Source organism: Coffea arabica, chromosome 3c (genome assembly GCF_036785885.1).
Source record: "Coffea arabica cultivar ET-39 chromosome 3c, Coffea Arabica ET-39 HiFi, whole genome shotgun sequence".
Taxonomy (NCBI): domain Eukaryota; kingdom Viridiplantae; phylum Streptophyta; class Magnoliopsida; order Gentianales; family Rubiaceae; genus Coffea; species Coffea arabica.
The window spans coordinates 36,221,973-36,243,545 of record NC_092314.1 but is presented as its reverse complement, the minus strand read 5'-3'; the positions used below and the strand labels follow the sequence as shown (position 1 = coordinate 36,243,545).

At 35.6% G+C, this 21,573-nt stretch overlaps 1 protein-coding gene across 3 annotated transcripts; it reads left to right on the top strand.

Annotated features, from left to right (window-relative positions):
• The first annotated feature begins 12,952 nt into the window (after positions 1 to 12,952).
• On the top strand, positions 12,953 to 21,184 carry LOC113734993 (protein THYLAKOID ASSEMBLY 8-like, chloroplastic). Of its 3 annotated transcripts, none has more exons than XR_003459480.2 (4): positions 12,953 to 13,352; positions 14,658 to 15,044; positions 16,621 to 16,812; positions 21,167 to 21,184. XR_003459480.2 is itself a non-coding variant. In XM_027261855.2 (3 exons), the coding sequence occupies exons 1-3, from the start codon at positions 13,035 to 13,037 to the stop codon at positions 16,648 to 16,650; spliced, it is 735 nt and encodes a 244-aa protein (XP_027117656.1). In that variant the 5' UTR covers positions 12,953 to 13,034; the 3' UTR covers positions 16,651 to 17,013. The 3 variants fall into 3 exon arrangements, 1 of the variants encoding a protein (XP_027117656.1); XR_003459482.2 differs by lacking the exon at positions 21,167 to 21,184 and adding an exon at positions 18,160 to 18,375; XM_027261855.2 differs by lacking the exon at positions 21,167 to 21,184 and having other exon boundaries at positions 16,621 to 17,013.
• Positions 21,185 to 21,573: the final 389 nt, after the last annotated feature.

Genomic DNA, 21,573 nt, shown 5'->3' with positions numbered 1-21,573 from the left:
GTGTCCGCTAGTTCAGGAAGAAAATGCTGAACACGTAAACATGGCTGGCCAGGCGCCCGTGCCAAGAAAGCAATACGACTCATATTCAAGTACCTACAATTCTGGTTGGAAAGATCATCCCAACCTCAGCTATGGAGGGAACAGACAGTCTAATTTTGTGCCAAATAGACAACAAGGGTATTAGCAGCAGTACCAACCTCGACCACCACCTTCTCTACCAAGCTCTAATCCATCTTTGGAGGAGATGATGAAACAATTGATGGCTACTACCGCGCAATATCAACAAAAGATGGACTCTGAACTGCAAAACATAAGAAATCGAATAAGCCAGATGCAATCCATGCAAAGTCAAATGAATCAAATGGCCATAATGATCAACCGTTTGGAGTCTTAAGTTCAAAAAAAGTTGCCATCTCAACCTGAATTGAATCCAAAAAATATAAGCGCAATGACATTGAGGAGTGGCAAGGAAGTCCAAGAATCCGAACCTATGATCCTTAAGGACAAGGTTGAGGAAAAGATCGAGAACGAGTTTGAGAAGGAGGGTAGCAATGGCAAAAATTCAGTGGTACTCCCTGACCCGATCGTTGAGGTCAAAACTCATCTGCCTCCTTTCCCTAGCAGGCTGGAGAAACCAAGAAACAGGATAAGGAAAAGGAGATTCTAGAGGTGTTCCGCAAGGTAAAGATCAATACCCCCTTGTTAGACGCAATCAAACAAGTGCCGAAATACGCAAAGTTTCTGAAGGACCTATGTGTCAATTGAAGGAGACTGAGGGTGATGGGAGATGAAAGAGTCATCGTGGGGGAGAATGTGTCAGCGATTCTACAAAGGAAACTCCCACTGAAGTGCGGGGACACAGATATGTTTATTATCTCCTGTAGGATAGGCAACACTTTGATTAGGAAGGCCATACTGGATTTAGGAGTATCAATCAATGTGATGTCAAAATCTATCTATGCCTCTCTGAACCTAAACCCATTAAAAAAACTAGAATAATAATTCAATTAACTAACCGAACTAATGCATATCCTGATGGGTTGGTTGAAGATGTGTTGGTTAAAATTAATGATTTGGTATTTCCAGTTGACTTTTATGTACTTGACATGGATGATGATCAGTCCCCCAATCCCTCACCTTTGCTATTAGGTAGACTCTTTTTGAGTATAGCACAGACTAAAATTGATGTTAATAACGGTACCTTGTCCATGAAATTTGATGAAAAAATTGTTCATTGTAATATCTTTGATACTATGAAATATCTCTCAAACTCTAACTTTAGTTTCATTTTTTCTGTGAGTGCTATTGACCCTGCGGTGCAGGAAGTGTTTGAAACTGTCGGCAGGGATGAGTTGGAGGTTGCTTTAACCAAGCACTTCGAGTTGGAGACAACTCTTGAGGTGTAGTGAAGTGAAAATTTGAAATGTACAATAGGGGCATTATATTCGTTGCCAACCACAACAAAACGTATGAATTTTTACCTATTTTCATTCTCGAATGTCACCAAAGGGTACTACTATCTGTGGTGCAGGCACCTGTGTTGAAGTTGAAACCTCTACCGAAGCACTTGAAATATGCGTATCTGGGCGACAACGAAACACTTCCGGTGATTATCTCAGCTACACTCTTGAAAACCCATGAGGAAAAGTTAATCCGAGTCCTTAGAGAATTTAAGGAAGCAATAGGATGGGCCATCACTGACATTAAGGGTATCAGCCCGTCCATCTGTATGCACCGAATAAGGCTAGAGGCGGATGCCAAACCTGTACGGCAAGTTCAAAGGAGGCTCAATCCCTCCTCATAATGGAAGTGGTGAAGAAAGATATTAAACTTGTTGGATGTGGGGATCATATTCGCGATATCAGATAACCCATGGATGAGTGCAGTCCAGGTAGTTCCAAAGAAGGCAGGAGTGATAGTGAAGGCCAACCAAACGGGTGAGCTAGTGCCAGTGCGCAAACCCACTGATTGGAGGCAGTGCATAGACTGCCGTAGACTGACCGCCATCACAAAAAGGACAATTTTCCTCTTCCTTTCATTGACCAAATGATCGAGCGTTTAAGTTGTTGGGATTTTTATTATTTTTTGGATGAATTTTCAGGGTATTTTTAGATAACAATCGCAACAGAGGACCAAAAGAAGACGACCTTCACATGCCCGTTCGGGATCTTCGCATATAGACGGACGCCATTCGGGTTGTGCAATGTGCCTGCAATATTCCAGAGATGTATAATAAGCATCTTTTCAAAATATGTAGAGAAAATTATTGAAGTTTTCATGGATGATTTCAGTATGTATGGTGATAGTTTTGATACTTGTATAGATAACCTGAAATTGATCTTGTTGAGATGTATAGAGGCTAATCTCGTGCTTAATTGGGAAAAATATCATTTTATGATTGAACGTAGGATAGTCCTAAATCATGTTGTGTCTTCTAAGGGTATTGAAATTGATATGGCCAAAATCGACATTATATCTGCTTTACCTTACCCCGCGAGTGTGCGGGAGGTACGCTCTTTTCTTGGACATGCAGGTTTTTATCGACGGTTCATCAAGGATTTTTTGAAAATTGGAGCCCCGTTATTCTAGTTTTTACAAAAAGATGCGGCCTTCGAATTCGATGACAAGTGTGAGAAAGCCTTCGATAAGTTGAGGGAGCTGTTGACCTCACCACTGATCATCCAACCCCCTGACTGGAGTTTATCCTTTGAAATCGTATGCGACGCCAGTGACCATGCGGTGGGGGCTATGTTGGGGTAAAGAGTGGGAAAAGCAGCTTCCGTTATCTACTATGCGTCCCGAGTTTTGAATGGGACTCAACTGAATTATTCCACTACTGAGAAGGAGATTCTTGCAGTTATTTTTACCCTATAAAAGTTTAGGTCATATCTGTTAGGTGCTAAAGTTATTGTATTTTCTGATCATACAGGGTTAAGGTATCTAATGACTAAGAAAGATGCGAAACCGAGACTCATCAGGTGGATATTACTCTTGCAAGAATTTGACCTAGAGATAAGGGATAAACAAGGCTCAGAAAATCTGGTAGCCGACCACTTGAGCCGCATTCCAGTGGTGGAGGAGAATGAACCATTGAGGGATGCATTTCCTGAAGAACACTTGTTCTCTCTGAATTCTCAATTGCTTTAGTATGTAGATCTAGTAAATTATCTCGTAACTAGTAATTTTCCTGCAGGTTGGCCATAATCGAAGAGAGACAAATTGAAGAGTGATGTCAAATACTTCATTTGAGATGACCCGTACTTGTGGAAGAGATGTGCTGACCAAGTAATGAGACAATGCGTAAGTGAAGTTAAATTTCAGTCAATTTTAACTTATTGTCATACTTTTGCTTGTGGAGGTCATTTTGGAGCCAAGAAAATTGCTCATAAGCTATTAGAAAGTGGGTTTTATTGGTTTTCAATTTTTAAAGACGCATATTTGTTTTGTAAATCTTGTGATCGATGTCAAAGAGTAGGTAATATAGCCCGCAGAGATCATATGCCCCAAGTCCCATTGATTTTTGTAGAATTTTTTGCTATTTGGGATATAGATTTTATGGGATCTTTTCCTACATCATTTGGTTATATATATATATATATATATTGTTGGCAGTCGATTATTTTTCCAAATGGGTGAAGGCTAAGGCCACCTGGACTAATGATTCGAAAGTAGTTGCAGATTTCATCAAATTTAATATTTTTGTGCGTTTTGGGATGCCGAGAGCCATTGTTAGTAATACGGGGACGCACTTCTACAACAAAACCATAACTGTGCTGTTTCGCAAGTATGGTGTACTCCATAAGGTTTCAACGTCGTACCACCCTCAGACCAATGGTCAAGCAGAGGTATCGAATTGGAAAATTAAGTCCATCTTGGAAAAAATGGTGCGACCCAATAGGAAGGATTGGAGTCAAAGGTTGGAAGATGCACTATGGGCATATCGGACTGTGTACAAGACCCCCATAGGGATGTCACCCTATAAATTGGTATTTGGAAAGTCGTGTCACCTTCCAGTGGAGTTCGAGCACAAGACTTTTTGGACGATAAAACAGTGTAACATGAATTTAGAGAAGGCCGGTGTCCATCGGAAGCTAGATTTGCAAGAATTGAAGGAGATCCGGAACGAAACCTACGAGAATGCACTAATTTACAAGGAGAGAAGTCGGGCATTTCATGACCAACAAATCTCTAAGAAAACCTTTGAAGTTAGTCAGAAGGTTCTCCTGTACCAATCCAGGCTTAAGCTCTTCCCAGGTAAGCTACGTTTTTTTGGATTGGACCTTTTATTGTTACTCACGTCTTTAACTATGGTGCAGTTGGAATTCAGAGTGTTAAGATAGACAATAAGTTTGTAGTGAATGGACACCGTCTCAAATATTATTACGAAAACTTTTCAAGTGGAGAGGTGGAAACAATAAGTCTAGATGCACCGCCGTATCCCAATTAATGACACCTTGCCATGTCTAGCCAAAGACATTAAAGAAAGGCGTTCATTGGGAGGCAACCCAATTTCTTTTAGTTGTTTGTTCGATTTTGTTTGATAGTTTAAATATGTTTTCCTTGAATTTGACTGTTTTTTGGCTTTAATTTTCGTTTTTGATGATTAGTAAGTGTCTCTCTGACTTGACACACCCGCGTCAATTGGGCGCGTGGCACAATATTCCTTCCTGGTGCTTGGTTAGAAGGGTTCTTGCCTTTTTGACGTGCCCGCGTCAAGTCGTATGAAGAACTCATCGTCAGAAGAGTTCTTGCTTTTTTGACGTGCCTGCGTCACGTTCGCGGGAAATGTAAGTATTCAAATCTCAAGCAAAATTTTTGATTTTTTATTAATCTCTAATTTTGAATTTCGAAAATAAATTTTATTAATACTATTAAAAAAATAAAATTCTAAAAAAATTCTAAAAAAATATTTAATTAATTAAAAAAAAGTCTTTTGTTTGACCACAACTTTTGATTTTCAAATCACAAATTTTTAAATTTAAAATAAAACAAAAAAAATATTCTTTTCTTTTCTTTTTCTTTCTCCCTTTCCTTTTCTTTCTTCCTCTTTTCTTTCTTTCTTCTCCCCTATTTCTTCTTCTCTATCGACCGAGAGCCTTTGCCCGCCGCCATCTTTTCCACCTCGTTCGCAGCACCGCCACCATCTTTCCACCCACCGCGCTCGTCCAACGCGCTATCTCCCTCTCCCCTTGTTGCTGCCAATCGACGCCGTATCCCACGCCCACGGGGAGAACCGCTGCTCGCCGCTGAGTTGCCGTGGGTTCGTGGGGGAAAGGGGGCGCCGTATCCCACGCCCACAGGGAGAACCACCGCTCACCACTCGCCGTTGCTGCTTGTACGGCGCTCTCTTTCCCTTACGAACCCATCCGGCCTTCGCCGCCAGCGCCAACCGCACGCCACCACTGCCCGCTGTCTTTTGTCGTCACCGTCGCCGTCATTCTCTACTAGCGCTGTTATTTGGCCATTTTCTACGGTGGAGGTATTTGAAATTATCCCCCTATTCCTTAATGCTAATTGGTGCTGTCTGGGTTCCTCAATAATTGGCATTTGTGGGCATTTACAGTTGTTTCTTTAATTGAGGAGTCCACCAGTGGTACTGATTGGAGTAATTGGACCTGGATTTGTTACTTCTATTTGATTGGTTGCCTGCCTGTTAGCTAAGAGTTTGTGATTGAGTCACGGTTGTCAAATTTTATTTTGCACTACTTTGCTGAATTATGCTGGTTTTGGGTGTCCTATGCTTATTAATTTGACCGACTGTGCTCTCTTGGAATTTTCTAATCTAGTGGTTGGGAAGATTTCCTTGCTTTGCTTAATAGTAATTGGTAGAGTACATTTGAATTGGTGGGGACATTCTGGCTATGGTTTCAATTGCTATTTTGGTTGGGCACTATCTGAGATTTTGGTCGTATCTTTGTGCAATTAGTTGCCACACTGTATTGGGTTGCTTATTCACTTCATTGGATTGGGGCACTTGCTGAGATTCATTTGTTTGCTATATTCGTTGCACTCTTAATCCTCTATTTGCTCTTTGTGGCGCATTGAAATTTTTCTGGTGATTGGGTTAATATTTGGAGGCTTTTGATTCGCTATTGCTCAGTATTTGCTGCTTGCATCTGCTTGTTCATATAATTGTTAGCCGGTGTACTTCTGGTTGATTGGGTTGACTGTTACCGACCATGGTGAGAACGAAATCATCCTCTAGATCTAGAGCCTCTCAATCTTAGCCCCCATCCCAACCCTCCATTCCAGTGAATGCACCTACCAACCAACCCTTCTCTTCTAGTGTTCGAACCCGCTTGGGTAGAGATAGGGGTGCTCATGTGAATGCCCCCGCTCACTTTGGGAGGCATTTAAACTTCACTAGACCCGCCGATCAGCAGAAATATGCCAAGGTTTGTGAGCGGCATATCATTCCGTGTAAATGCTCTAACGAGCTGACTATGGCTATTTTGGGAATCCAAGAGGAGGTGGAACGCATGTTTACCGCCATTGGATGGCGCCCCTATCTCGCTATCTTCCGTCCCACTTTCGTCGAGTTGATTAGCGAGTTTTACTCCACTTTTGAGTTTGAATTGCCTATGAGGTATACTGTGGATCCTCAAATATCATTCATTTCCGTCTAATGGGTCAGGCATTCAATTTCTCCATTACCCAATTTAATATGGCGTTTGGGTTCAGTAGTTGAGAGTATGCTGAGACTAGAGAATACGCTGAAAGTGCCTGTGTTTACGTAGAGCCATTTCTCTCATCCTACCACGATGTGTGGAGGGACATGTTTGTCGACAGGCACCTCTATGACACTTCTAGATCAAGGAGCTCCTTTCTTAAGGACCCTAGTGCTCGATATGTTCAGCGACTCCTAGCCTACAGCTACTCGGGTCGCAAGGACAACTCCGGTATACTTTCTCGATCCGAATTCTTTTTCATCTGGAGTATGAAAAATAATATCAAAGTCAACTTGGGGTGTTGGTTGGCAGCACAGTTTAAGGCCGTTTTGCCAAAAAAGAACAAACCCCTAATCCTCGGGTCCTACATCACACACTTAACAGTACAGTTGGGGGTTCTTAATTTACAGGATCACGACCTTCATTTAGCATGTGAAATTAAATTTCTGAATGCAGAGTGCTTGGAGAGGATGGGAATTCTTGAGTACGTCGATAGTTCCTATCGGTTCACTCCCTCGGGACCTCCTCGCGCCCCCCCCCCCGATTCTCGTTTGTCCGTTCGTCCCCTACTGGCAATGATCCCGACCCATCTACCTTCGTTCCGCCACCTCCACCCCTAGGGGCTGCTGAATGGCACCAACTCCAGACGAAAGTTCAAAATCTGGAGGCTCGGATGACCAACACAGATGCTAACGTGCATAGCATGATGCAGAATTTGGCAGCATTCATGCATCATGCGGGTCTTACGCCTCAATTTGGTTTTCACTTACCACTTTGACTCGACTTCAGAGAAGTTTTGTTGCCCTTTCTCCTACTTTTGATGTTTATTTTCTACATTAAGGGCAATGTATCGTTTAGGTGTGAGGGGATCAGATGGGGTGCTAGTGTTTCTAGTTTTTAGTTTTTAGATGCTTTTCCTTTATTTCTAGTTTGTTATTTGTCTACCTTTCGTTCATTCTCTCTTTTTTTTCCTTTTTTGGTTTTTTTTTTTAGCAATTAGCTCTCATGTGAATGCCAAAATTTGATGTTGGATTGTTGACTCTAATTCTACTATTGCCAAGTTTTAATAATAAAAGTGTATCGGGTTAATGTGATTGAGTCCAAGAACATCTCTTTAGTGAATATCGGTGATTGTTTGGCTCTTTTGATTCTTTGGTCAACTTTTCTAGGCATAGGGATTGATTGTTAGTATTTTCAAGTGAATTGGTCCGGTTATTAACTTTAGTTCTCCATATTTAAAAAATGAGGCTAGCGGCTACTATTTTTGTTTTCTTTTGCTGTGTTATTTTGAGTTATTGCGTTATCTGGCTGTGAAATAAAGTTGACTGTACTCTGCTAGTCATTACTACTGAGTAACTGGGGGATGTTCACCAAAAGTGTCGATTCTCACGTCAAAAAGTAGTAATTTATATGAGTACGTGGTCGTATAGAAATAAGAGCTGAGTAACCGGACTCCTCCATCTGGAAAATGTTGGAGTTTGACGAGCCTCCAATGGCTAGAGACTAAGTTTTTTGTGCTATTGAAAAAAGGAAAAGAAAAAAAGAAAAAAACGTGAAAAGAAAAAAGTAAAGGTTGTGTTGGTGTGTGATATAAATCAGTTTGCCAATTTATGAATTTAATGTCGAGATTTTGGTTAATAGTAGACCATTTGCTGATAAATGTTGTACGCCATTTCTTTTTCTTAGATTAGTTAACATGGAATTGAAGGAGTTTGTGATTTAAAAGCTAATCGGGGTGATATTTCTCGGATTTTGACCACTTATACTTGATATGTGGTTTTTTCTTGGTATCTTGGCAATATGGTAGATAGAGCAATAACCATTGTTAAATAGTGGTATTTGTTTGTTGTTATCATGTTTGAGGGCAAGCATGGTTTAGGTGTGAGGGGAATTGATAGGTCGCAATTTTATCATTTATTTTATTATTAATTTCCCCTATTACCTGATCCGATGTGAATTAATTATTAGATTTTACTCACTTTTGGTAATTTGCATTTATTTCAGGGAGTAGAACGAAAATACCATAATAAGTGCTAATTTGGCAATCATCAGGAAAGAATTTAAGTAGCAGGCATCCAGGGGTATTTTTGAAACATCAAGACGCGACCCTTTTTTTTGTAATTTTGGTGAAAGACGGCATTCAAAAAAAAATGAGGCTGGAGTCTTCTTCTTGGCTGGTGTAGGCCGTCGCAAGAAAAAAGGAGAATTAGATAGGAAGATTGATATAGAGAATAGGGCAGACAATTAGCATGACTTTGAGTTGTTTTTGTTGACTTTTTTTTGGTAGCTTTTGGGATAGCTTCAGTTCACGCATGTTAGGAGCAAATTGGAGAACTTTGACTTTTCTTTTCGGCTTCTAGTTGCTTTTCTTCTTCTGTATGTGTAGGAAAAGCGAAGACCAGATTTTACCTCATGTAGCTTTGTTTTTCCTTGGTAACTCGAACGACTATTGCTTCAATTGTGTGTGGGTTTTTTGCATCCGGGATGAACTAAATCCCCTTTGTCTAGTCAAGGAACAACGGATATTTTGATTCGCCTAAAAATTGTGAGATGGATTTAATTTTATTTTTTTCTTTTATTTATTGGTATTCGCATATTCTTTGATTACAATGCTTATGGTTGTCCAATTAATCGATTGTTTTGGATTCGGATAATTAGTTAATTTGGTAATCTATTGTCAACTAGGGTATTAAATCCGTAATTGTTTAATTGCCTTGAAATAGTGACAACTGGTATGATTGGATTTGTGTCGGGGGAATACGCGGGTTAATTTAAAATAACCCTGGTAGTACATTATTTAGTTAGAATGGAGTTTCTCTAATACGTAAGGCAATTGGGGAATTAAATCTTACGAGCGTACCAAGGATTATTTCTCAATTAGAGCAGTGATTAACGGCGTACCTTAATCACCGACACAATAAGGAGGGGTTGACTGTCATCACTTGTTTGGCAGTTATAACCTATTTATTAATAAATAATTGGAATTGCTTGTGCATCGATGATCAATTAGGTGAACCATTGCTGAAGTTATTTCTTGTCTAGACCTTTAATTATTATTACTCTGATTTTAGTGAATTGTCATTTAATTTTTAGTTGGCTATTTTATTTTTAGTTAAATTGTTTTAATTGTCATCCTTTATACAAAAACACCCTCTTGTTACTGTGGTTTAAAAAGAAACGAATTTTCCCCAATCTCTGAAAATACGACCCTACTTGCACTGTTTACAAATTAATAATTATTTGTGAAAAAGCCATCCCATTCGGGTATATTGGATCAAGCAAACTCTTCGGGAATAGGGTAAATCAAGTAACCCATTGCACACCTAGAGTCCCTGCTCCAGTACTTGGAATCGGGTTTTGGTTATTTTAATTGGCAATTAGGTTTATTTTTATTATTATTGCATAGGCTACGACAACCTGTCAAAGTTGATTTAAGCGCTGCACTACAAATTATTACAAAGAGTGTAAGTGCTATAATCAATAGTTTAACGCATTTAAATTCAAGCTAACGGCAACTACGGGGTGCATATTGCAATTAACCTAAGACCCCAGGAAAGAAACGGCGAAATACAATAGCAATAAAAGAAGGAAAGGGACAATGCTTTAGTAACGATAGTTATGGTAACGAAACAGTTTTTACCTGATATAATAAGTTGTTGTACTTTTAATGACCATTTGATTATTTGTTGGACATATCCACTTAAATAGGATAACACCTAAAAATAGGAAGTACGTTTTTCATCTAAAATAGTAAGTTAACGGTAATAAATTAGTAACTTTTATATCTCAAAAGGTGAATTGGAATAAATATTAAACTTATTTTTTAAATAAATAAATTACTACTTTATATCTCAAACTTACTTTTTAGATAGTAAGTTTAGTTCAAGTGACAGTAAGTTTTTATACATAAATAGTAATTCTTACTAATAACTTGGTAAATTTGATTAATGATCAAAGCTTATTGATTTATGAAACGCATGTACTATTTTACATTAAAAACTTATCTCAAACAAGTATTAAGAAGTTTATTTGAAATAACGATAAGATGTTTATTAATGATTAAAACTTAGTACCTTAGTAAGTACTCATAATATACCTACATAATACATGATAATAGGTATAATTTAAATTTTTTTTGTATTTATATATTTTAAAATACTATGAAAAGTAGTTTCACTTTTCACATAACCTTTTAAAATATGTAATAAAAATTTGTCATATCATAAGTTTTTAATCATTTTCAATTTTTAAAAGGGTTGAAAATTTGGATAACAATAACAACAAATCTTCCTAGTTAAATATAGAATATCACTTGTTTATATATCACAATATTTATAATTTAACACCTATGAATATAATAAGATAATAAAGTTTTAATAAATTTACATCTGGGACACAAGAATTAATACGAGTTAACCCCAAACAAAATGTGAAAAAAAATGTGAAAAAATGTGAAAAAAGAGAGTTCCTCTAAAGTAATGATGTGTCAAATTCTAGATGCATATGAAATTAGAAATGTGATAACTTTGCAATTCATTCTCATTCATGATGAATTTCTTCGATTCTACATAGAATCGCAATTTTTTTATATTCAGCAAGAAAATATTCTTTTTTTGTCATATCGATGGCTTTTGCTCTTCAGATTATCTGCATGTCGGTGGTTAGTATTATTGATGAGGTTATAGGTCATAGAAAATGTTACTAATTTCATGAGAAATTATGTATTGTAAAAGTGGTTTACTAATTTTCTGCTAAACAAAACTACTGCATGCAAAAGGAAAAGATATTTGATGTTATTTTACTTTGATTAGAAGAACTTGTACTAGTAATAAAGGAAATAGTGATAGTGGTGCAAATTTCAAATCAGAAATCAACGTACACATGATTACAATAATTTTTTAGTCGATTAGACTAATGTATGCCATAAAGTAGTAAGATTTAGTCATTTGTGAATTAATAATTTTAGTAGTTTACATAACATTCACCTATAAAAAATTATGATTATTAGAAAATGACATTTTATAATAATTTACATACCATTTGCTAATAGAAAAGGAGTTTGATAGAAAAAATATGCATACAAATCCATAATGTAAATGATACAAAGTATATTTGAAAGTCATGGAACTTAACATTTGGGTAAATTTACTATAATTTTCAAAGATTATGCTACACTAATACAACTTGAATTTTTATACTTGTGACCCAGAAAATAAATTTATTAAAACTTTACCATTTTATTAAATTCATAGGTATTAATATATGAAAATTGTGATGTATAAGTGCTATTTTATATACAACTCCAAAGATTTGTTGCTATTGTAATACAACTTTAACTTTTATACTTGTGGCCCAGAAAATAAATTTATTAAAAATTTAACATTTTATTCTATTCATAGGTATTAATATATGGAAATTGTGATGTATAAATAAGTGCAATTCTATATATAACTCAAAAAATTTGTTGTTATTGTCATCCAAACTTTTTAACCTTTCACAAATTCAAAAATAATTCAAAATTTATAATATGACAAATTATTCTTACATATTTTATAAGTTCATGTGCAAAAAAAAAAAAAAAGTTTTCATAGTATATTTAAAATATTTAAAACATATAACATTTATAAATGATACGTACAATTGTGTATCATACATTTACATTACGGGTAATTACTAACTATAGTACTAAGTTTCAGTCATTAATAAAAAAATCTTAGCATTATTTCAAATAAACTTCCTAATACTTGTTGCATATAAATTTTTTAAAGTAAAATAGTAACTTTATATCACAAACTAGTAAGTTTTGACCATTAACCAAATTTACTATTCTATCAACAAGATTTACTATTAATCTATAAAAACTTACTATTGTTTGAACTAAACTTATTCTCCAAAAAGTAAGTTTCGGATATAGAGCAGTAATTTATTTATTTTTAAAAAAATAAGTTCCATATTTATTTCAATTTATTTTTTGAAACATAAAAATTACTAATTTATCGAGTTAACTTACTATTTTTTATATGAAACTTACTAACCAAATTTTTAGGTATTATCTTATTTATGTGACCAGTCCAATAGGTAATTAAATAATTATTAAAAGTGTTTTTACCTGTTATATTAGATAAAAATAATTTCGTTATCACAACTATTGTTACTACAAATTATTTACAAAGAGTGTAAGTGCTATAATCAATAGTTTAACGCATTAAAATTCAAGCTAACGGCAACTCCGGGGTGCATATTGCAATTAACCTTAGACCCCAGGAAAGAAACGGCGAAATACAATAGCAATAAACGAAAGAAAGACAGAAAGAAAAAGAGCGAAACCAATTGTTTCTCCCTGTTTCCAGCTGCCGTATTGCTTCCATGGATTCACTGAAATTGAGCATTCCTCAAGTGGGTTTGCAACGAAGCTTCAATATCTCTTTTTCCAATCTGCCTATGCCATCATCAAGGCTAAAAATCACATGTGGGTTGAGAAAGATTGGACCAAGAAAACCAATGTGGAGGTCAAGGGTGTTGTCTCCGGAAGCCATACAAGCTGTCCAGTCTTTGAAATTAGCAAGATCTCCAGACAAATTAGCAGAGGTCTTTGCTAATAGGATAAGCAGGCTTCTGAAGGCTGACTTGTTGGATACTTTATCAGAGCTGCAAAGGCAAAACGAAGTAGAATTAGCCCTTCAGGTAAATGTATACATATGTAGTCGTGACTGTTTTCTTTTGATTCGGTTTCGTGGGGTTGATTGGATTTTGTAAAGGGATTGTGGAATTTGATGCGAAAAGAATTGAAGGGTTGAAGAAATAGTTGAATTTTGTGGGCATTATCATTTTTGTTTCGGAAAAACATGCATTTTCTGTGACCAAAAGATTAAGGAAGACGGAACAGAAATAAAGAAAAAAATAGCCAGTTTCTTAACAGTTTCTGAGCTTTGAGCATTTTAAATTTCAGAATTTATGTTTCAAATTTTATGTGTCAGTTATGTGTCACATATATGTGCAGTGAAAAATGGTTGTTTTGACGGTGCTTTTAATTATGGATGTCTTATTTGAACCAGATTTTAATGATGTTGGGAAGTTTAGCAAATATTAATAAGTTAACTGTATAACTCCTATTGTTAGGATGGTGGTCTGAAAATTGTGATTGCAGTTAATTGTGTGCTGATAGTGTCAAGATGAAGATAAGAAATCTAGTGAACATGATTGTGATTTTAATTTTTTTCTTGTCTGTGAGACTTGCGTGATGGATGTAGTGCAATAGGTCAAGGTGAAGTCATTTGTGAATTTTGTCTTAATACTAACAGAATCAGTTCCTATCCACCTCTGTGGTAGATGGTTTCTGGAAAGTCTCCTAGTAACAGTAGAATTATGCCTATACCAATTTTCTAGTGAAGAGCAGTTGAAAATCCAAAACTAGAGGTTTGCCTGACTTCCTGATCTGCATTAGATTGAAGACATAAGAGATGCTTGTAAGCTTAGAGATGGACTTTAGCTAACATTGAAAATTGTGGGGATTGTACGATATGGTAATGTCATGTAAAGTTTCTTTATTAAGGTAGACTCATGTTCCCACACAAGTCATTCATGCTTTTTGACACAGTACTTTGCGTCTATTAATGAAACTTGAGAGAATCAGATTGGTAGCTAGAGACAGCTAAATGCCTTTCTTTTGTTACATTAGTGTCTTCTGATTCCAGTTTGAAAACAAGGAATGCCTTTTTATAATGAACACTACAGGTCATTGTCTATCATCTGTTCTCTAGGTGGTTATACTTGACTTTAGTGCATTTTTTTATAGTTGCATAATGAAACTTTTGAATGAAATGGCACTTCAGCTCTCTCTAGCTGCTATGGCATATGGTAAAAGTTGTGCTTTTAGAGAAATAGTTTACGTTTAACAGAGCAAAAAGTTCAACCCAACATGTCTCCTTATTTTGGCTTGATTTTTTTCCCTTTTAAATGTGCATTATCTGAAAAGTAATCAGGACTCAGGTGTTTAATTTTGCAAGAAAAGAAGTTTGGTATGAACCGGATATATCTATTTTCAGTGACATGATCCTGATGTTGGGAAAGAGTAGCAATATTGAAATGGCTGAACAGCTTTTTGGTGAGATAGAGAAAGAAGGCCTAAGGCCTGACACCAGAACATACACTGAGATGATTGGAGCATATTTCCGTGCCAAAATGATAGAAAAGGCAATGGAGTCATATGAATCAATGAAGGGATCAGGTTGTATTCCTGACAAGCTAACATTCAGGATCTTGATAAAGAACCTTGAAAAATCTGGCGAAAAAGAACTTATAGCTACAGTGAAGAAAGATTGTCTTACCTATATTGAGTACCCTGAGAAATTTCTTGAAGAGGTTGAAAAGACATATGTAAGTACTCTGTTTTTCACTAGCAAAGCTTTTACTTCTAATATTATATAGCTATATGTTGAAAATGAACTGTTGAGTGTGCATGCATTCTGTGCCTCCCTTTATCATAATTTTAATAACAATATGAAGAGCAGTAATCTTGCTGTACATGAGTCCTTTACTGTATATTCTTTGGTGCACAGTTTTATGTGTCATTGGTCACAATGTCTCTTCTGGTTTTTTAATTGGATGCAAATAATCTTAACTTTCATGCCTTAAGAGTGTACCTTTATTTAGCAACCTTGTGAAAAAGTTATTTCTTAAGTATCTCATGACTTTGTTGTCATCTATTGCTACGCTATGTGCTGGTGTTTCTCAATGCTAGAACTAAAACTTAATTTAATGTTGGTGGAAATGGATAATAGCCATTGCCTGCTTGTAACTTTTTGCTTGATGTTAGATGATATTTTGGACCATTGTACCTTAAACCCATTATGATGTGTAATCCCAACTTTGATTGCACCTGGAAATAGCAGCAGCTTAGGCAGCCAAGGAAATGGACTATTTGAACTAACATGAACTTGGACCTGATTAGAGGAAACTTTCTGGCAGGCTCCTAAACTATCCACTTTGCACGGTTTTGGCCCCTTAACTATAAATTGTCACAAATAAACCCTTGACCAAAAAAAAAAAAAAACTTAGTTTAAGGATTTCCGTCAATTTTTGGGGGTTAAATTTAACGGAATTAAGGGCGAAACTGACCAAACATAAAAACCAACCTACAATTTGGTTAAGAAACCAACTATATTAAGTCAACTAATAACATGAAATTTAATGTTTCTTCCTCTTTTTTGATCTTCCACCTTCTTTAACCCTTATTTGATGAAATAATCAGTCAACGAGGCCTTTTAGGTCGTTTTCGTGGGTTAATTTTTTTTGTTTGGTCAGGTTTGCCCCTAATTCCATCACCTCTAATGGCCAAAATTGATGGAAGTCCTTAAACTAAGCATTTTTTTTTTTGTTCAAGTGCTTATTTGTGACAATTTATAGTTTAGGGGCCAAAACTGTACAGAGACAATAGTTTAGGGGCTGTCTGGAAAGTTTCCTCACCTAATTATCATTAATTTGAATAAGGCTGCAACCTTTCTGGTTCCAGAACCTGCTCAATTTCTTTTGGATTCTTGGTCAGTTCTCAGTGCAAAATTAATTGGCTACATGTTAAGTTAAATTATGTCAGTTGACAATTTCTAGTGAATGCATTACGTATACTTTCTTCTTTACCAAGTAGCTGTTTTATCTGTTCCCTTTTTCTTCTTCTTCTTCTTTTTTTAATACATAACTTGGTGCTATGTTTTATGCAATATGCATCTGGTTGTCATGCTTTTACGCCTCTGTTCAGATTGATTAAAGGGTTAACTAAAATCAGAAACAATACACAACCTTTTCTCTTAAGCTGCCCATATCCTCTGCCACTATCCTACATTTTCATTAGGTCTATTCATTTTTTTCTTGATGTACTACTACAGCTCATGATCTTGTTTTGCAAATTTCTTCTTGCTTTGGGTTGACTTGGTGGTTGGATCTTGTTTTTCTTCAGCCAAAGCGAAGGTTACTCAACGTTGTTTGAAGATATGTAGCATCTTTCAACCATGCCGTCCTTCGTGCTACCTTGAATTTCACAATCCTCGGAGCTGGATGAAGCTCGTCACCACGGCCAGTTACCTTGAGATAGTTGCTGCCAGCTTATTGGCGTATGAGCTGGCAATTCTTACCTTGACTGGAATGCAAGGTGAATTATTCTATTTAATTTAAGCAAGGATCATTTTAAAATATTGCTGCCCTGTATTAGATCCTTGCACAGTGATAGTTTCGGCTTGTAATCACTAATTATGACTTCATTAGGCAATTTTGGCAATTTTGAACTCGCTAGGCTGACTAAGTGCCTTGTAAAGGTCATTGCTGTTGGATTTATGCGAATACCATTTTACAATATGAACTCTTTTAGCTACTGAAAAGTTCCCTATGTTGTATCAACTCTTGAAAGATGCTGCCTGTGACTTATAATGTAATGTAAATCTCCGAAAATTTGCAACAATTTCTGTAAGGTCTTTGAAGTTCCAGTTCCAATAGTGCAAAATAGTTGCCCATTGGAGAAGTTTATATCATGTATTGGCTGCGTACTGTTTCAAGTTATCTTACCCTGATTTTTCTTATTGAAGAATTGATTTACATTCTTCTTGTTTTTTGACCAAAACGTCAACATTGTTTTAACAGAGTGTAAATAACTTTGCAGTGTATAAGATGATCTTGGCAAAAATGTATTTGGTTTATGTAGTAGGGGTTTTTGACTTATATCTAAATTAAAATTCTGATCTATTTCTATATTTTATATTAGTAATTTTGGAGGATATATTTTTCCTACTTCGGAAAATAATTTAGGGAGATCTATGAATTCAGTTTTCGAAAAGTCTCTAGTATGATGAGGATTTGATAAGGCATAAGAAATCATATATGTAATAGAATATGATCTATTTCCATTGAAAAGGAAATTCTTTCTTTTAAAATCTTGTATTAAGGAAAGTGTTCTGTCAAATTAAAAATTAACTTTTGATATTTAAGATTTCCTCTAAAAATACAAAATGTAGTTTTTTCCCTATTCTTTATTCTATTATCTACTATAGCAAGATTTATAGGAGTATTTGACCCTTCTCTAAATGCAGACATAATAATCATTTGGATAGAACCTATATGAATCCATCCTATAGATTCTCTTTTTTTTTTGTTACTTTCTCTAAATTATTATAAATATTTTTTTAGATATTAATGGAATCATTAATTTTTTAGTAGTAAGGTGGTAGGCAACTGCCCAAGGTCTACTTGTGGTTGTTCAACTAATCGCGGGAAGATAATTGTTCCATCTAATTTTCTTTCCTAGTTCTGTTGCAAACAAAGCAACTCTATGACTTCATGCATGAACTTTTACTCACATGGGAGAACTCTATCGTGCCTCAGTAGTTTGTCAATAACATGCTTGTGATCTGCTTCAATGATTACATTCTGCAATCTTTCCTCTAGAACTTTGGTGAGGCTTAATTTGATTGCCCTAGCTGACTTCATCTGCACCTTTTTCCTCCAGATATGGCCACTGATTGTCCAGGCAGTAATTATCTCACTTCTCCCGTTTCTTGCAACTGCCCTACCCGCTTTTCCTTTACCAATGTGGCTCTTTGAAGCTACATTGATTTTAATGTTATTTATGGGGGGAAGATTCCAATGGTTGTCCTCACTGTCTTCTACTGAGCTGCATAATATAATTTCAGCTTTTTTATTGTCAAACCTTAAAATTTCGACCACTCAGTGATAACTTGCTGCATCATCTTCATAAATTATAGCATTCATCTGCGAGTTTTAAAATTGATCTTCTTGCTAATAAAATTTGCCACAGAATGTTAGTTGTGATTGCTATTTGTCTGAGTTCTCTTTTCTGCTTGTAGCTCCTTTTCAGCTTCTTCCACCCTACCCAAAAATTGCCTCTTTGCTCTCCTAGTCCATCCCGGATAACTGGAGAGCATTCCCATATTGCTTCAGCACCAGGGCCAAGAATAACAGCATGCTCAATTGATTCTTTACCTTCCCCGTATCCTTGACAGATTAGGTTGCTTGCCTGGTTCTGCTATGTATTACAGCGTTGACTGGGAGGATCTGCTGCAGATACTTCCAAATAAATGACTTAATCTTATGTTTGATATTAGGCTTCCATAAGAAGTTGCATATCTTGAAGCTCCGTCCTTTCATGCTAGGTTCAGCCATATTTACATTCTGTTCTAACTTCTTTTCCTTTTCTTCTGGGCTGCATTATATGCTGATCTTACAAAATAGATCCCATTCTTAGACTGCTTCCAAAAAGGTTTATGATGCTAATGGGGAATTGCATAATGTTCTCAAGATCCTTTCTACACATGATTTGGCTCAGAGCTACTTGGTTCCATTTGAAGTTCTGTATGACCTGGTCAACTCTTTCCAACGGATAGGACGGGGAGTTTCTGGGTCCTTAACTTTCCATCTTCATTCAAATGGATTCTATTATGACCTGATTTTTATTAATATTTAATTAATCTAAGATTCGAATTGTTTGTTTAAATTGGACTCAGATTATCGATCAAAGAAAAAAGACATTAGGGCTAAAACAATTTTTTGTTAAAAAAATGGGCCCGTAGCCCAAACTAAGGCCCAAGTCAGCTAAGAAGGCAATTATGGATTTTTTGAAGCAGAAAAAAAAGGGAAAGATGATGGGATAGGGTTTAAATAATCTAGAAGGTTTTTGTTATAGGTAAATCCTTTGTCCCATGTTAGAAAAATCAAAGGAAATTCACCCAATGTATACTCATAAATACCCTAAGCAAGAACAATCCCTCACTATTATTTCTTCTTCACTACCAAATGATAAACAAAAGAGAGAAAAGGAGGGAAAAGTCAAGCATAGAAGATTCATCTAAGTCTAGTTGTAGAGCAAGAAGAGGAGATCATAACCTAGAAGTGTAGTGATTTCTTCAAATTAAGAATTTGATTTAATAATTAATTGTATAGTTGCTTTAAGAATAGACACAGGTAACCTATGATCTTGCTTAGAAAGAATTATGGATGTTATTGCACGTATCATATTTGATTTATGGCTGGAATATTGCATGTTTTCTTTAAAACAAGAACTGGTTTTTGCATGTAGAAAAGGAATAGGAAAAAAATTGTAGAAAATGTAAGGGAAAAAGGAAACCATTGCCAATTGGCAAGACCAACTTGCCATGGTGACTCACTAGACTAAGGTTGCCGGAAAAGCTTGGGAGGGCAATTGCTGATCACTGCTGCTTATCTCGGCTGGTGATAAAGGTGGTGGGTAGTGGCAGACACGTTAGATTGTGAATTAAAGAAAAAGGAAAGAGGTTTGTAAAAGCTGCAATTTATTGGAAATTTTTGTAAAAGTTTATTATAAGTCTGAATTTGGAAATTGATAACTTATTATAGAAACAACTAATTAAATGCTGTTTATTTTATATGAAACTAGACTGAGATTAGTATTTTTGAAAAAAAATTAATAGTCAAACAAGGGTTGTATGAATTAAGGTGATTTTTGAAAGAAGGTCAATTTGTCAGCCAATTTTTGACAATGAATTGACTTTCAACCTCAAATATCAACGATGGATTAAAGGATTTTGAGAATGGTTTCTTCACAAAAGTTCTAGAATTTTGAATGTAGTTTCTAACAATATATTTAGATTGGAAAACGTGGTTTTCAAGCCCAAGATATATGGTTGGTTTACTGAGGGTATATTAGTCTACAAATTTTCTACTTGCGTCTTAAACCATGCTTTTGAAGTCAAGAACCCCTAAAACCTTGTGTAAATTGCTTGAGATTCCTAAGGGACGTTTCATACCGAACAAAGGGTAAGGTAAAGGTGCTTTCCAATTTTTACATCCTCTGATATTGCTTGAAAGTGATATTTTTAAGTAATGTGCAAAGATGAAAAAGCTTGTCAACCTATTGCATATATCATATTAACTGAAGATTATAGGAATTACTCTAAGGTAATTAAGTTAAGTTCTAAAACTATTGATGGTAGTAATTGATGGATGATTTATATGAATATAGGGTTTATTGCAATTTCAAAGGAAAATCAAAGTTTAAAGATTGAATTTTGATGAGGGGTGAGTAGTCTTTAATATTTTTTTTAAATTTTTCTAAATGATATTTGAATGCAACGATTAATACAAATAAAGCATGTTTCAAAGTTACTTCTATAAGTGTTCCTGTTGTTGATGATTTTCTAAATGTTTTCAAAACTTATAAATGTACACAAGAAGAGTTGTCTTGCAAATGTATGGTTTCTCAATTGACGTATTTTAGTACACAAAATTGAACCCTATGTAGATCATTTTTGCTATTGTTTTCTATAGTATGTACCACTCAATATTTAAAGAAAGGTGCTACAAATAATATATTGAATTTGATTGCATGTGAATGTATGCTATTGTCAAATGACATGTTGATGAAAAAGTATATGTAAATTGCACATATTGATCCACAAAGATAGTAGTGGGTACTTGAGCTATTTTATTTGCTCACCCCATGTTACTCATTGTTTTTGTAGATTTAGATGAGTACGGGTTGATTGAGGATAGCCGAAGTGACGATTAAGCTGAACGAAGGATGGAAGAATGCCTTAGTAGTTATTGATGATTAATATTTAGAGATTTATCTATTTGCAGCATCTTGTATATGATGTAATAAGTGGCGAATTCAAGCCACTAGGACCAGTAGCATTATGCTTCTGTTAAGTGGCAAGTTCATAAAATGTAAAGCATACATAGTAAAAGTATAATATTACTTGTTCTAGTGACATAAATTGGACGTTTATTACATCTTATAAAAGACGCTATATAGATAACTCTTTAAATAATAATCATCAATAACTACAAAGACGTGCATCTTTCTTTCACCTCAATCCTTTGTTGGACTATTCTCAACCAATTCGTACTCATCTAAATCTGCAAAAAC